This window comes from Geotrypetes seraphini, chromosome 11 (assembly GCF_902459505.1).
Source record: "Geotrypetes seraphini chromosome 11, aGeoSer1.1, whole genome shotgun sequence".
Lineage (NCBI taxonomy): Eukaryota > Metazoa > Chordata > Amphibia > Gymnophiona > Dermophiidae > Geotrypetes > Geotrypetes seraphini.
This window is the reverse complement of record NC_047094.1, coordinates 1,725,302-1,741,529: the sequence shown is the minus strand read 5'-3', so window position 1 is coordinate 1,741,529 and position 16,228 is coordinate 1,725,302. Positions and strand designations below refer to the sequence as shown.

The following is a 16,228-nucleotide window of genomic DNA, read 5'->3' as shown; positions in this document are numbered from 1 at the left end:
GTAATTCTATCCCCCCTTACTCTTCTCTTCTATATATAAGTTCATGTAAACCTTTTTTTCCTTCTCTTCCTATATTTTAAGTTCTTGTAAACCGTGCCGAGCTCCACAACATCCGTGGAGATGATGCGGTATATAAACTTAAGGTTTAGTTTAGTTTAGAAACCATAGATTAGATATCTCACTTCATGTTATACAGCACATGACACAAAGTGGGGAGACAAAAATTGCAGAAAGATGGAAAAAATACTTCTAATTTAATTTTATACCTACAGCCAGGACAAACACTTGCATTTTGCACCTTCAACAGAACAAAAGTCAAAAGGAAGGCACATTTTTATTCTATTAAATTTTAGTAGATAGATTAATGCTCAACGTTGTAGCTTCTCTGCTTCCTGCCCTAGTAGGGCAACACAGATTCTACGTTTTAGCATCGCTATTACCAGCTGTGGGAGACAAAGCTACCAAATGCTGAATCATCAGATCTTCCACTTACCTTGAAGAAGCCTTCCTCTCTTGCTGTGCAGACAGGAATTAGAGGTATCCTGAGAGAAGAAAAATTCTTTAGTTATTAATTGCTGTGCTGTAAATTGTCGAGTCTGAACCCTTTCAGAGTTGGCTGTTGGTTTAGGAGTCTTGTGCTCCCTCAACTCTTCTATATCATTGGTCATGGTTTCTTTCAGCAGATTTAAGAAATTATCTTGAGTAAGTAGATTATAAGTGTTCTCCTCTTGCTGCAAAGCTTGATTTCCACAAGGCATAAAGTCTTTAGCTCTTCTCACTTGCTCTGCTCCATCAGTCTCAAAAGCCAATGGTCTCTCTTGGTTTAACAGTGTCGTATTACATTCCAGCTCATAGTTCTTATTCCCGTTCTGAGACTCTTTTTTCATCGGAGAGCAGCTAGGGCTTGTATTTAAGTTTATGGAGGCGAATGCTTGTGGCAACTGTGTCTTCAATTTGCACAATTTTCTTTTTCCTCTTCCTTTCTTGGTTGCTTTTAATCTGTGGCAGATCAATGTGTGAGATACTGAACACATATCAGTAATTCTGTTTGTACTGGTAGTAAGATTGGTATCTTCTGCTCTATTACTTGAATCAACTTGCTCAACTTGCTTTAAGCTACAAGAAAGGCCCGAGTTGTTATCCTGCTGCTCCTTCACCTCTCTTTGTGCTGCTTCTGGACCTCCCTCCTTTGACTTGGCCATCTGTTTGACTTTTCTTCTGGATCCTTTTCTGCTTTTGCCCAAATGACTGTATATTACAGCTTCCAGGTCTACTTTCCTCTGACAGTTAGACATGCGTCGAGTTGTTCTCACATAGTATTCCACAGGGAACAGAAGACCTTCCACCACTGTGCAAGAGTTCAGAGGGCTTTCTACTGTAGTAGAGGACACATTCACTAGTGCAGCAGACTCTACTTGCTTCTCATCATAGTTTTGCCATGAAGGTTGTTCGGTCATATTATTATGCAGCGGCTTGCCGTTAGAACAAGAATGTTCATCAGTACTAGATGTGTATCTATCGGACACAGCTAAATCAGGGGGGGAACCACGTGCTCTTCCTTCAAGTCTTGTTTCATTAGTGTTACAGACAACCACATCTTCTTTTTTCTCAACATTTATGGGAGTGACCTGAGCAATGCCAACAAGAAGTGATGGTGTCAGTTCTAGGAGCCTAGAATTGTCTGTAGGTGACTTGGACTGAGACAAAGATGGGTAGGAAGGAAATCCAGTTACTCTTACAGGGCTAAATTCTTTGACAGTTTCACTTAAAAATTTGTTAGACTCTGAATGTTCAGGCATGAAATGGTTGGCTGTGAGCAACGAGCTGAAGGATTTTGACCTTCTAGTTTCTAAGCTTAGAATATTGTCATCTTTCTTAAATACTGGTGAACCTTGCTCTTCTATGTCCAGCTTTTTGCCTTCCAACCCCTTTGGCATAAAAGCAACAGAAGATGAACATCCACAAGTGGATTTTCTCTCCTTCGACTCCAATGTGTTCCTTTTCAATTTCTCTCGACTTCTTAGACTTTTTTCTTGATTCTTTTCTTGTGCACATCCACCTTCTGTAGGAGTCATAGGAATTTTCTGATTATTACATTTATCTTCTGTCAGTGAGCTTTCATGATGCTTGTTACTACCAATGTTGAAGAATTCAGGTTGTAAGTTAAAGGATACAGACATTCGTTTTTCTGAATTGAGGTTCATTTCTGACACATGTTTGGCGTCTAGACTTCCAACATCAGAGGATTGAGCCTCTTTCAGATCTGTGGAAACAGTAATAAAAAGTAATGCATACATGTCAAAGAGCTGCAGGTTCTATAGAATAGCACAAGCTCCTACCATAGTAAAACAATTATTAATCTTAAACATAGAAACATGACAGCAAATAAAGGTCAAATTGCCCATCCAGTCTGCCCTTCCGCAGCATTCACTATCTCCTCTCCCAAAAAGATCCCACGTGCCTGTCCCACGCTTTCTAGAATTCAGACAGTGTGTTTGTCTCCACTACCTCTACCGGGAGACTATTCCACACATTTACCACCCTGTCTGTAAAAAAGTATTTCCCTAGAATACCTCTTAGCTTCATCCTATGCCATCTCATTCCGGAGCTTCCTTTCAAGTGAAAAAGATTTGCCTCATGTACAAAGGTATTTAAATGTCTCTATCATATCTCCTTTTTCCTCTAAAGTACACATATTGAGATCTTTAAGTCTGTCCCATAAAGACCACACACCATTTTAATAGCCTTCCTCTGGATCAACTCTATCCTTTTTATATCTCTTTGAAGATGCATTCTCCAGAATTGCACACAATATTCTAAATGAGATCTCCCCAGAGTCTTATACAGGAGCATCAATACCTCCTTTTTCCTACTGGCCATATCTCTTCCTATGCACCCTCTTCTCTAACTAAAGTAGACAATGCTATGCAATTAACGCCTTCATAAGTGCCAACATTTCATAAAGATTGTTGTGTCCACGGAAGGGGTAATCTGTAATGTTTGGCACACCCAAACAACTTACTCAATACTGGGTATCCACAGGCACCCACAATGCTGTGAACAATGACAAAGAAAACAGAATATGAAAAAAGAATGGTAAAGCAGAAGCAGCAGAATAAAATGTGAAGCACAATGTAGCAGAGCAGAGTACTGAATCTTCTTCCATTTCTTTAACACTCAATCATTGTTCTACAAACAGGCCAGGAATGCCTCTGTTCTGTGCACTAAAACAGACTGCAAACGTGAGATGATGATGGTTATTTTGTTTGACTGTAGCTCACACCTTTTTTCAGTACAGGTGCACAATTCTTTATCTAAAATCCTTGAGACCACACATATTTTGGAATTTTTTAGATTTTGGAATAGTTAAGTCAGAAAATGACAGACCATAAGATTGCCAGATAACTTTTTATTTCAGAGTAAATCATTCAAGTAGAACTTCAAACATGAACATAAGAATAGTCTTACTGGGCGAGACCAATGCTCCATCTAGCCCAGTAACCCGGTCTGTGTCTGTATATTGCCGTTTGTTGGAGGATGGGCTGGGGAGGGCTTCAATGGCTGGGAGGGTGTAGATGGGCTGGAGTAAGTCTTAACAGAGATTTTGGCAGTTGGAACCCAAGTACAGTACCAGGTAAAGCTTTGGATTCTTGCCCAGAAATAGCTAAGAAGAAAAAATAAAAAATTTAAATTGAATCAGGTTGGGCAGATTGGATGGACCATTCGGGTCTTTATCTGCCGTCATCTACTATGTTACTATGTTCACATGTTCACGGAAAACAAACCAAGTCACAAGTACCTGGCAAAAACCCAAATTGTAGCAGCATTCCATGCTACCGCCCCATGTCTGTCTCAACAGCAGACTATAGACTTTTCCTCCAGAAATTTGTCCAAACCTTTTTTAAAACCAGCTATATTAACTGCTCTTACCACATCCTCTGGTAACACGTTTCAGAGCTTAACTATCCTCTGAGTGAAAAAATATTTCCTCCTATTGGTTTTAAAAGTATTACTCTGTAACTTCATCGAGTGTCTTCTAGTCTTTGTAAATCTTGATGCAGTGAAAAAAAAAAAATTTGATCCACTTGTGCCCATTCTACACCACTCAGGATTTTGTAGACATCGATCATATCTCCCCTAAGCCATCTCTTTCCAAGCTGAAGATGGGCTGGAGTGAGCTTTGACGGAAACCTAAGCACACTACTGGGCAGGGCTCTGGGTTTCTGGCCCAGAAATATCTAAGAAAAAGACCATTCAAATTAATGATTAATTTATGGAGCATGTATGGTTGGGCAGATTGGATGGACCATTCGGGTCTTTATCTGCTGTTATTTACTACATTAGCTCATTTTCTTGCAAATATCCAATACCAAAGTCAAACTTAAGAGCTAACCAGGCATGGAAGCCAACTTTTACAATCTTTCAATTCAAACTGAATTAAACAATGAAAACATTTTTTAAAACATAAGGATAGTATTCTTCTGACCTCCCACCAAGCTTAGCATTGAGAAATTGTCCACCTCTTTATTTTCTACTGCTCAGGTCCTGGACCTGTTGGGCCGCTGCGTGAGCGGACTGCTGGGCAAGATGGACCTCAGGTCTGACCCAGCAGAGGCATTGCTTATGTTCTTATGTTCTTCCTCCTCTTAATAAACCTGTGGTTATTCTTGTCAAAACTGCTGGCTCACCAAAGTTGTCAAATTCCCTTTTCTCCAGGATTGTCATCAGCTGTTTCATACATCATTTTGTCACTATCTGCACGGTGATTCATCCCATTTTAAACAAGCCAACACTGTGCCCTGGATCTTGTACTTCTCAATTCGTTTCTCCTCTTTGCACGAGCATTACCAGCCACTAACTCTCAAGTTAGAGCAGCAGCTGCACTTGGCCTTGAACTGCTCTGCTGCCTCTCCTAAAGGTCAAGTCCACCGATCAAGTCCCTCCACCACAGACTAAGCGTCCCAGCATCTCCCTAAGTTGCTGCAATGTTAAATGTAACTCTTTAAAAAAAAAAAATAATAATAATAATAATTGGAACCAAAGATAGAGCAGGAAGCCAGAGGGAATAACATAAGTTCCCCTCAACCAGAAGAGGGAGAGGGGTGAAGGGATTCTGTCATACTTGGGGCTAGATTCACTAAGGCCATGGATCGGATCCGATCTGTGAGCAATCCAATCCAATCCAATCCATGGCCGGGGGGCTGATTCACGAAGCATCTTCATGCAAATGAAGGCGTTCAGAATCATGCCCCCAACCGACTGCCCGGATCGCTCTCCAGGGATCCCGACACATGCGCAGACCATCTACTTTGCCTGTAGATGTTCTGCGCATGCTCACCGCGCTTGAAACTTTTTTTTTTTAATTTTGAGTCGGGAGGAACTTTACTGCTTTGCTTTACTTCGCGAGCCTGTGATTTTAACCTGCATTAAAACCACGGGCTTGCACTGTGGGGAAGGGCAGGAGATTGGGGCAGACAGAAGAGAAGCAGGTTCGGGGCAGAGAGCAGGGCAATTGGAAAGGACCTGAGCGACTGGTCCTCAGCAGTTGCTTATTTTTTGATCAGTCAACCCAGTTGGTGTCTCTCTTTTTTTTTTTTTTAGTGAATCGCTGCCTGCCTGTTCCCCCTCATTTGCATGCGCGGATCAGAGGATGATCGGGACAGAGGTTAGTGAATCGGGTCGGAGGAAAATCAGGTCGCAAAGGGGTCGCTAAGTGGTCGGGACTTGATCGGTGGGCTTAGTGAATCTAGCCTAAAGTTCGGAACCCTTGGGCTGTATGAGGCAGCTCCAGCTTGGTTCTAGCCCTTGTTTCCTTTATTTATGTTTTAAACCTGAGTCCAAACAGCTCAAGTGATAGATAGCTTTTTCCATCCAGATTCCTCAGAGTAGATCTAAACTGCACAAGTCTATGCTGTTAGAAAGTAATAAATACTGGTTGGTTGTGGACAGCACAAGACATAGAACCAGTGATGCTTAGTCTCCTTCCGATGGTAGGAGAGCATAAACCCAAGTGGCTGGACTAGTCTGGAAGAATATAGGCAGAGACATTTTTTAGGTGGTTAATCTCATCCAAGTGTCTGCCACAGAGAAGTAAAAAAGTTATCTTTACAGTACGAGGTGTTCAGATGCATTTTGTAGCTTTGGTGATAAGCTATTGAGTACACTGCTTGCACTATACCTGAAATGTCCGTGCCAGACTGCTCCTCGTTAAGGGAACAATTTTGTTCTGCAATTTTTTTCTTCACATGAGATTTTACTCGCTCAACTCTTTGTGAACGCTGTTTAAAAAGAGAAAATTAAAATAAGGTCCCAATTATCCATTATCATCCGCATTGCTACACAGAGAAGGTGGTAATTAACTTTTTGTGGACGTGAGGTTTAAATTACAGTTAGGACATGCAGTTCCTCAAGCCTTTAAGCACAATAGTGATTTAAATTGGAATACAAATAATCTGGGGCTTTACTGTGCTAAATCCTACTGAAATAAACACTTGCTTCTTTTATTATTTGTTATGTCTAAGTTCAATGCCCATTATTTGTTTTTGGACAAATAATATTTTTCATTATTCAGATTGAGCCGAATAGTAAACTGTGCTATTTGTACAACTCTATTATTTGAATACCTGGTTGGTGGGAGTCAGCATAGACTTTGTAGCAGGTATAAAAGCATCCATGGAAAAGGTAAAAGTACCTTCAGTACCCTCCACATGGAAGAGCAATTTTCAATCATCTTGTATAGGTAAACCATGGCTTACATATCTAGAGGTTTTGAAAAATAGCCCCTGAAATTATTACTTTCATCCAGCCCATAAAGCAGAAATATTTTGGAAGCATACATGCAGACACATTAAACTTTTCCCTTACAAAGCTTTGTCCTTACTGCCTTACCCTAGAACACAGCAAATACCCAATGAGAATTTATATTATAAAAGCAGAACAGGAAGAAGCAACATCAGCCATCTAGGTGAATATCTGAGCCATTATTGTTGTTGTTGTCTGGGTCTTTCTATGTCAGTTTACTCAGATGTGGCAAGACCTGGTCAGCCACAACAATCATGACGACAGTCGTGGAAGAATAAGAACTTCCGAGACATAAGCTCCGTCTAACCATCCTACGATAAGGGAAAGTTAGGTTTCTTATCTAATAATTTCCTTTCCTTTAGTCATGCCAGATCAGTCCAGAATGGATGGATTATGTGCATCTACAAGCAGAGAAAATATAGTTCCAAGAGCTTCACCCTTTAAGGGTATCATGCAGCGTGAAATGTTCAGTATTTCAAATAGTCAAGCAATGGTGCTCATAATTATAGCTGACAATTGGAAGACTAAAGCCAACATGCCACTGAGGATATACTGTCAACATACGTAGAATGAAGCTCATACATAACTAACATACAGGTATTTCACTGAGTCAGATGTGAGGCATCCATGAGAAGGAAATGAAAAACAGAAGCAATTACCTGTTAGAAGAACACACTTAAGGAAAACCCGAGTGAGGAACTAAAAAAGGCTTATAAATGTGTGACCCGTGTATAAATCAATACTACATCCCAAGTTGCTTCCTTCTGTCTCTCTCCCATCCACCTCCAGGTCATACACTGCTCCCTCTCTCTCCTCTCCAGCCTATCCTCTCCCCGCCTTTCCCAACCCTTCCCTTTCCCATAGCTCATAGCTTCACACATTTTAAAGGGTCAGAACCGACAAAGCCAGATGGAAACTGCTAAAGTCACAAGATTTCAGTATGTGAGGATTATATAGTTCTGTTACATCCACTCTGGTCTGTACGCTAGGTGTTCAATCTGTACCTGCAAACCGGGTCTTGCAGAAAGCCACATTCAATGCTTTCAGCTCCTCCCACAAAGGACATGAACACAGAGCTCTGTTCAGTTTTTTCTTTCTGCAAACAACCCATGCAGAAGTGTTTCTGATCCGCTCTACTTATTTTTATTTCTCAACATAAGTTTGCTCTTTTCAGTGACTTCGGTGCCTTGAGACTCCTTATTCAGAGGTTCTCTGTCTAGGAAAGGAAGCAGTTCCCACAGAGCTTACCTTCTGAACTTTTCAGGAGGTTTAAGCGCAGGCTGGATGCACCCTAAGAGCCCTCAGGGTATCAGGGTACAGGCTGCATTTTCCCGACCCCAGTCGTGTGTTGAGGTTCCGAGGAGGCTGAGGTTTTGGTCGGGATCCTTCTGACTTGCAGCCCAAAGACTCTAAAGATTAGAATTTGGTGAAATTCTGAGACAGAAATTCCTTTCCCTTTATTTTATCTGTAGAGAGAGAGAGAGGTGACAGGCAGGAACTGCAGAGACTGAGTACAGCCCATTATTTTCTATGGGAAAATTGGGGGGGAGGGATGTCTAGAAAAGTCATTTTGGGAGGTTTCTGGGGGTAGGGTTCAGGTCTCCCACCTCCAAAACCTCTATTTCAGCGTTTTTTGGTGTTTTTTTTTAATTAGTTTCCATGGGCTGTTTATGGCATGACTTTTCTGATGGTGGCTATCTTGTATTTTCAACTTTTTTCTTCCTCAAAACCCCTCGATGTTGTAAAAAGTAAATAAATTGATAGAGATGGACTCCTCAGCATCTGATATCCTGAATTCATGTGTTTGTGCCGGATTGCCGACAGAGGAGTGCCCATGCACCGCGTGCTGTGAGAAAGGGGCGGGAGCCTCGGGCTTCTTAAGGGCTGGGTGAACTGATGTGAGCCCAGGAATTAGGCAGAAAATCCTGCACAGTACCTGTTTGTGGTGATAGAGCAAAGCACATGCGCGCCAAGTCCAGGACCACTTGCAAGCTTCATCCGGAGTCCACCAGGTGTCGACTTCACCCCTGCGTGTGGATTTTCTCTGGAATTTGTCCAGCTCATGTGGAGAGCTCACGTGGCACAGCCGGTGGGCTCACCACAAGGCTCCAAGACAATACCTTTTTAGCGGAGGTCACTGCTCAGTTCCTGCGTACCCAGATTGCCTTAGGTAGCACACATACTATGTCTCTTTTGTCTCCAGTGTCACCCTGGATGACACTGATTCTATTTGTGGAACAGTTAAGCAGGATACCTCAGGGAGCCCGGATTCAGGTGATGACCCCCTCCATGGACAGGCTATTTAAGTCCGTCTCAATCCATCATTTCATTGTGGACGCCATGAAAAAACTGAAGTTGGATGGTCAGCCCTCTGCTTCTCAGTGTACTGTCATGAGCCTCTCTAATGCTATGACATCCTTTTTTCCTGCACATCCAGATCTCACTGCTCTGGTCAACGCAGCAGTCTCATTTGCTGCACGTGCCTGTCACACGAGGCTCTGCTGAGTGCCAATGGTAGATGAGGACACTTGACCCCTCCTGTCCTGTTAGTCTCTTTTGGTCTTGTGATCCCCTCATCACTGCAAATTTTATTAGTTGTATGTGGAAATTATTTACTTTATTTATATGTTATTTTAATCATTGTAAACCGTCTAGATAAAATTATTGATAGACGACATATCAAAAGAACAATAAACTTGAACTTAACTCCAGCTTGTGCTGGAATGAGTGGATTATTGACCTTATAAGGGTTCTAGGCAAGGTCTCGGCTTATGCAGTTACTGCTTGCAGGACACTTTGGATCCACCAGTGGGCCAGTGATTTGGCTACCCTTCAAAGGGCAGATGCTTTTCAGCAGAGGGCTTGATGACCTCATGGCCAGCTTAGCTGACTGTCAACCTAAGTCTCTTCTGGACAGCAGACCTTGCCATCCCCCTTGGGGAAATCATGGTACTTTTCTTCCCTCCCACAGGGTACACCAGACTGCTCTTTTGTTGTACCTGCTCCGACTGGTTTCCCTCCTGTCGATGTCGCCATTGTGCAGTGACGGAATTAGAGGGTCTGGTGCTGTGGTAGAGGGAGGTCAGCCTCCTGCATGGGCTAGTATGAGGATCAGCCACTTCTTCTGCTGCTGGGTTGGCATCAGGAGCTCGAAGTTGAGGAGCCACTTTACTGATTCTGGTGGAGGAGCAGCGCACAACTGTTCCCAGGCCCTTGTCCAGTTGCAGGAGGGAGCGGACCATCAGTGGATGCAAAACAGCCCTGGCAGGTTCACCAGTGGTGGATTGATGCCAGCACTGGGGAGGGGGGGAGGGGTGGGATCTCCTGTGGCCCGCCTTCCCTCCCCTCTCCTCGGCAGACTTGCACTCGTTTCAGCTTTGAGAGGTGCCTGCCTTCACGTGCCATGGGACACAGAAATTGGCTTCATCCCCTTATGCATCGCTGAACCTTCTTTAATTGGCCGTTTATCGGCAGAATTCCTCCATTTGACTGTGGCCTTACACTGATCAGAGATGGACATATGTCTTCACTGGACTGACCGGATTTCAAGTTGGACTTTATTTGATTTTTCTGCTAAGTTTCTCTCTATTTTGATTTTAGTTTTTTATCCTCCTATACATTCTGTCTTGGTTTAATTCTTATCTCATTTTATTTTATTGTTTTTTTCTGCTACGCTTTATTTAATTTTGCTCTTTCCTAACTCCCTGTTTTATCCATATTATAGACACTCCTAGTTTAGATTGTGAGCCCATCTGGGACGTAAAGGGTAGTTTGATATGCCTATTTTATTAAATTTGTAAAGCCGCTTTAACCTCTTGCATTAAGCAGGATATCAAATGTACAATAAACATAAACATAGTGGATGCTGCTGATGGGCGTTTAATCAAAATTTTAATAAACTTGAATATTTCTATGTTTCATGCTATACTGATTTCTGCTTTTCTTAGCACTGGCCACAATGGCTTTATTCAATTTCTTCCAATGGCTTACTTTTGCACAAAGAATGCAGGAATGAACCTCAGGGGATGTGGAATATGATCTCAATCTCTCAAATTTACTGCATTATGCCAAAGACAGCTTCTTTCTGGAGTTCATAAGATGTGATATTTTATATGCAACTCATGGAGCTTTAAATTTAATAAAGAATACATAAACATGTCAACTAAACTTCCTCCATACATAGTAAACAGGCCGCTCCCCTCCCAGGAAGAAACACATCTTCAAATCCCCCCCGGTCGTGCCTTCCATCTACAGAACGCCAGGCAAAGATCTTACTCCCATTTCATACTGAGCTACTGGAATCAACTATCCCCACAAATCAGATCCACTAAGGGGCTCCTGAACTTTAGGAAAGCAATAATAAAAAAAAATTTACCTCCACCTAAATCCCCTTGCCTAATGCCATATGGGTGAAAAAGAAAGGTATACAAGATGCATATGGAACTAGATCCTCTGGCTAGGTAAAATTAGGATGAACACAATGTTTCATAATGACAAATTGTAATACATTTGACTGTATATGCACGTTCTCCTGTAACCTGTTCTGAGCTTGTTGGGGGAGAGAAAACTCACTAACTAAATAAAAGCAGTGCAACCAGGGTCCATTACTTTACACTCTTAGGCACAAAGGAACTATGTTATATTACTTATTAGAAGTCTCCCCTAGCTTAGCACAGGTATTTGTGTTGTATTCACAATTTAATACTTGGCTGCAGAAATGTGTCACCCAATCAGTTCTACTTATACATCAATTCAGACAAATCATGAAGTTCAGAGATTGTGAATGCAGTTTACTTACTTGTAGCCGGTTAAACGTTTTCTTATATTCTTGTTTCAAGATTGCCAGCTTCTCTTTCAACTGTAAGGAAAGAAGAAACGAAAAGGAATCAGACTAGCAGGCTAAGGAGCAACAGGAGATATACAAGAAGCCAAAGTATTAAAAAATCCCAGGGTCCTACAGCCTGGAAATCATTTAGAAAAGCTTGGTTCCCTATTTTTGTAAGTCAAGGAAACTTCTTATCCAAGTAGCATTTATCCAGCGAAGATTTTTAAGAGCCAACGAAAACATGAAAAACCTTTTTTTAATTATTATTATGCCAACTCAACATTTACATGGAGAGACCTAGGTTTGATTCTCACAGCTGGTCTTTTTTCCTTGAAATGGAGATGCTGCAAAGGTCATGTTCACAACCCTTAGAAGAGCAAGTCCCAGACACTAAACAGTGATATTACAAGCTGAATTGCAGCTGAGGACTGTTGCTACAATGATTGGATGTCATGAATGGAGAGAAAATATAAACTGAGTTGTTGTAGGTGAAGGTTCATAGCACTGTGGCCGAAAAGGCCAGTTCTAATTGAAGAGGCACAGAATGAACACAGCTGGGTCAATAAAATACCTTCGATTTACAATAGCCACACCAGTAAAGAGCTAGGCTTGGTTTGGGCAACTATTAAGCAAAGCTATGAAAACATTCTCTTCCTACTCCTGAAGTGGCATGGCTGGGACTGACAGCTGCCCAAACTCAACGTGCTTTTATAGTTGGGGAAATCAAGGGGGTCCTTTTACTAAGGCGAGTTGGCCGATTTAGTGCATGCTAAATGCTAATGCATCCATTATATTCTATGGACGTGCGCTAAATTGGTTAGGGCGCCTTAGTAAAAGAGGGGGTAGATTTGTTAAAAGCTTTTATATTTATAAATATATTTGCACTTTGTAAGAAATCTTCATTTATGACAGGTGTCCTTAACCTATGAAACCCAACAACAATTAACATTAAAGACCTCTTTAAATTAAGGTATGCTGCTGATAATGTAGTCGCACATGGAACCAAAAAAAATATCAAAATATGGGAATTTAAACAAAAAAAGCAGAAATTAGCTCCTGCCCATTCATTTTCTTTCCTTAGTTCCACCAGAGACTAGTACAGAACCTGTGGGTTCAAAATTCACTTTATTCTTAACATACCACCCATCAGATTACTAGTTAGATAGATTAGACAAGTCGATGAAGCTGTGTGTGCAATGCGCGGCGGCAGTGAAAAGGGCGAACAGAATTCTAGGAATTATAAAGAAGGGGGATTACAAACAGATCGGAGAAGGTTATCATGCCGCTTACCGGGCCATGGTATGTCCTCACCTGGAATACTGTAACCAGCACTGGTCGCCGTACATGAAGAAGGACACGGTACTACTCGAAAGGGTCCAGAGAAGAGCAACTAAGATGGTTAAGGGGCTGGAGGAGTTGCCGTACAGTGAGAGATTAGAGAAACTGGGCCTCTTCTCCCTTGAAAAGAGGAGACTGCGAGGGGACATGATTGAAACATTCAAAATACTGAAGGGAATAGACTTAGTAGAGAAAGACAGGTTGTTCACCCTCTCCAAGGTAGAGGGCACTCTCTAAAATTGAAAGGGGATAGATTCCGTACAAACGTAAGGAAGTTCTTCACCCAGAGTGGTAGAAAATTGGAACGCTCTTCCGGAGTCTGTCATAAGGGAAAACACCCTCCAGGGATTCAAGACACAGTTGGACAAGTTCCTGCTCAACTGGAAAGTACGCAGGTGAGGCTGGGCTCATTTAGAGCACTGGTCTTTGACCTAGGGGCTGCCGTGTGAGCGGAATGCTGGGCAAGATGGACCACTGGTCTGACCCAGCAGCGGCAATTCTTATGTTTCCTCATGAGAAGAGTTCCATCCTCTTTATCGTTTTGGTCGCTCTTCTCTGAGCCTGTTCTAATTCTACTACATTTTTTTGAGACATGGCAACCAGAACTGTGTGCAATACTCAAGGCGAGGGCACACCATGGAATGATACACAGGCATTATAATATTGCTGGTCTTATTTAACAACCCTTTCCTAATAATTCCTATCATCCTGTTTGCTTCTTTTGCTGCAGCCACACACTGGGCAGAAGATTTCAGTGTAATGTCTACAATGACACCCAGATCTGTTTATTGGGTGCTGACTCCTAAAGTGGATTCTAACATAAGGAAACTATGATTTGGATTATTCTTCCCAATGTGCATCACTTTGCATTTGTAAATTTTATCTGCCATTCGAATCCATTAACGAGTCAATTCTCAATTTCTTTTGCGAAAGTGACAAGCGTAGCAAAAGGATTCCAGATAGGAATACTTACTATTCATTGGGACAGAAACCCTTTTCCCGTGGAATGGTGGTCATAAGAACTTAAAGATAGCCATACTCAGTCCATCTAGCCCAGTATCCTGTTTCCAACAGTAGACAATTCAGGTCACAAGAACATGGCACAAACTCAAATAGTAACAACATTCCATGCTACCGATTTCAGGGCAAGCAGTGGCTTTCCCATATATTTCTCAACAACAGACTATGGACTTTTTCTCCCAAACTTGTCTAAATCTTTTTTTAACCCCAGATACACTAGCTGGACACTACGGAAACAAGACAGAAAGAAGATTGTCTCATTTCAGCTTTGGTGCTGGAGAAGGATTTTATGCATGCCATGGACTGCCAGAAGAGATCAAACCAGCTATGTCACTCAAAGCCCACATGTTGAAGTTGCGACTGTTTTATTTAGGTCATAACATCAGAAGAGAGAGATCACTGGAGAAGGACATCATGTTTGGGAAGATCTAAGGAACCAGGCGAAGAGGGTGACCTGTAATTAAATGGTTGGACACATTGAAAACAACCATGAGGATGACGCTGGAGGACCTTTCCAGACTAGCACAAAACCGATTTCGCTAGGACTTGAGCACGAGTCAATGACACCTAACAACAACAAGACTTAACTAACTGCTGTTACAACTTCCTCTGGCAACTAGTTCCAGAGCTGAACTATTTGTTGAATTAAAAATATTTCCTCATTTGTTTTTAAAGTATTTCCCTGTAATTTCATTGAATCCTCTAGTTTTTGTACTTTTTGAAAGAGTAAACAATCGATTCACGTTCACCCATTCAACATCACTCAAGATCCTGTTAGACGTCAATCATACCATCTCTTTTCCAAGCTGAACCTCGTTAGCTTTTACTACTACTACTAATCATTTGTACAGTGCTACCAGTCCTATTAAAGACTTGTTCAACAAATCTCTGGAGACAGGAGTGGTTCCTGCGGATTCGAGGAGAGCGGATGTGGTACCTATTCACAAAAGTGGTCACAGGAATGAAGTGGGAAACTACAGGCCGGTGAGCCTCACTTCAGTTGTTGGAAAAATAATGGAAATGTTGCTGAAAGAAAGGATAGTGTACTTCCTTGAATCTAATGGGTTACAGGATCCGAGGCAACATGGCTTTACAAAAGATAAATCGTGCCAAACGAACCCGATTGAATTTTTTGATTGGGTGACCAGAGAGCTGGTTAGAGGACATATGCTAGATGTAATTTACTTATATTTCAGCAAAGCCTTTGATACAGTTCCTCATAGGAGACTGTTGAACAAACTTGAAGGGCTGGTTAGGACCCAAAGTGGTGAACTGGGTTAGAAACTGGCTGTCGGACAGACGCCAGAGGGTGGTGGTTAATGGAAGTCGCTCGAAGAAAGGAAAGGTGAGTAGTGGAGTCCCTCAGGGTTCGGTGCTGGGGCCAATCCTATTCAATATGTTTGTGAGTGACATTGCTAAAGGGTTAGAAGGAAAAGTGTGCCTTTTTGCAGATGATACCAAGATTTGTAACAGAGTAGACACTGAAGAGGGAGTGGAAAATATGAAAAAGGATCTGCAAAAGTTAGAGGAATGGTCTAATGCCTGGCAACTAAAATTCAATGCAAAGAAATGCAGAGTAATGCATTTGGGGATTAATAATAGGAAGGAACCGTATATGCTGGGAGGAGAGAAGCTGATATGCACGGACGGGGAGAGGGACCTTGGGGTGCCATTGTGCAAGACTTGCTTGACCCCATTTGATCGTGATTGGCATGTGTTTGTTATCTTTTATGCAGTTTGCTTTATACCTTAACCACCATGGACCCCTGAGGAAGGCGTGTTATCCCTTGGTTGGCTATAAGGTTGTATATGTTACTTCATTTACTAATAAACAACGCCTGCATCTTGTACATTATCTGCAGTCTGTTCGTTGTTTTCTGGTTGCTGTTGTGTACTGCAGACTACGTTGGATTTTCTTTCTCCCCTTTTTTTTTTTTTATTATGCTTTTGAATACTTTACAATATCCAATTATTCCAAAAGGAAAAGGAAACAAATTCATACAAAGCAATATATAATCAAATCATACATACATAATTCCTTTCAAGCCCACATCAATGGGGAGAACATGTTACTATTTCTAATCAAAATAAATTTAAAACTAAAGGACAATGATTCTCGGTTTGTACTAACCTACCTTGAATCATTCCTTACTATGGGATATTAAATTAATTACTCCTCTTATTCTCAGCTAGATGAAACAAAATCATTTCTATTCTCTCGCAACTAAAAATTGTTGTAATTGA

At 41.6% G+C, this 16,228-nt stretch overlaps 1 protein-coding gene across 8 annotated transcripts in view; it reads right to left on the bottom strand.

The window, feature by feature from the left end:
* PALB2 (partner and localizer of BRCA2) overlaps window positions 1–16,228 on the bottom strand; it is a 122,850-nt gene that overhangs the window by 105,518 nt on the left and 1,104 nt on the right. For all 8 annotated transcript variants that reach the window (XR_004536436.1, XR_004536437.1, XM_033914138.1 and 5 more), the window contains exons 2-4: window positions 11,600–11,659; window positions 6,179–6,278; window positions 494–2,263 (exon numbers count right to left, since the gene is read on the bottom strand). Coding sequence is in view for 6 of the 8 variants with exons in the window: in XM_033914138.1 (XP_033770029.1) it covers window positions 494–2,263; window positions 6,179–6,278; window positions 11,600–11,659 (1,930 nt within the window). In the remaining 2 variants the exon portion in view is untranslated. The remainder of the gene's footprint in view (window positions 1–493; window positions 2,264–6,178; window positions 6,279–11,599; window positions 11,660–16,228) is intronic.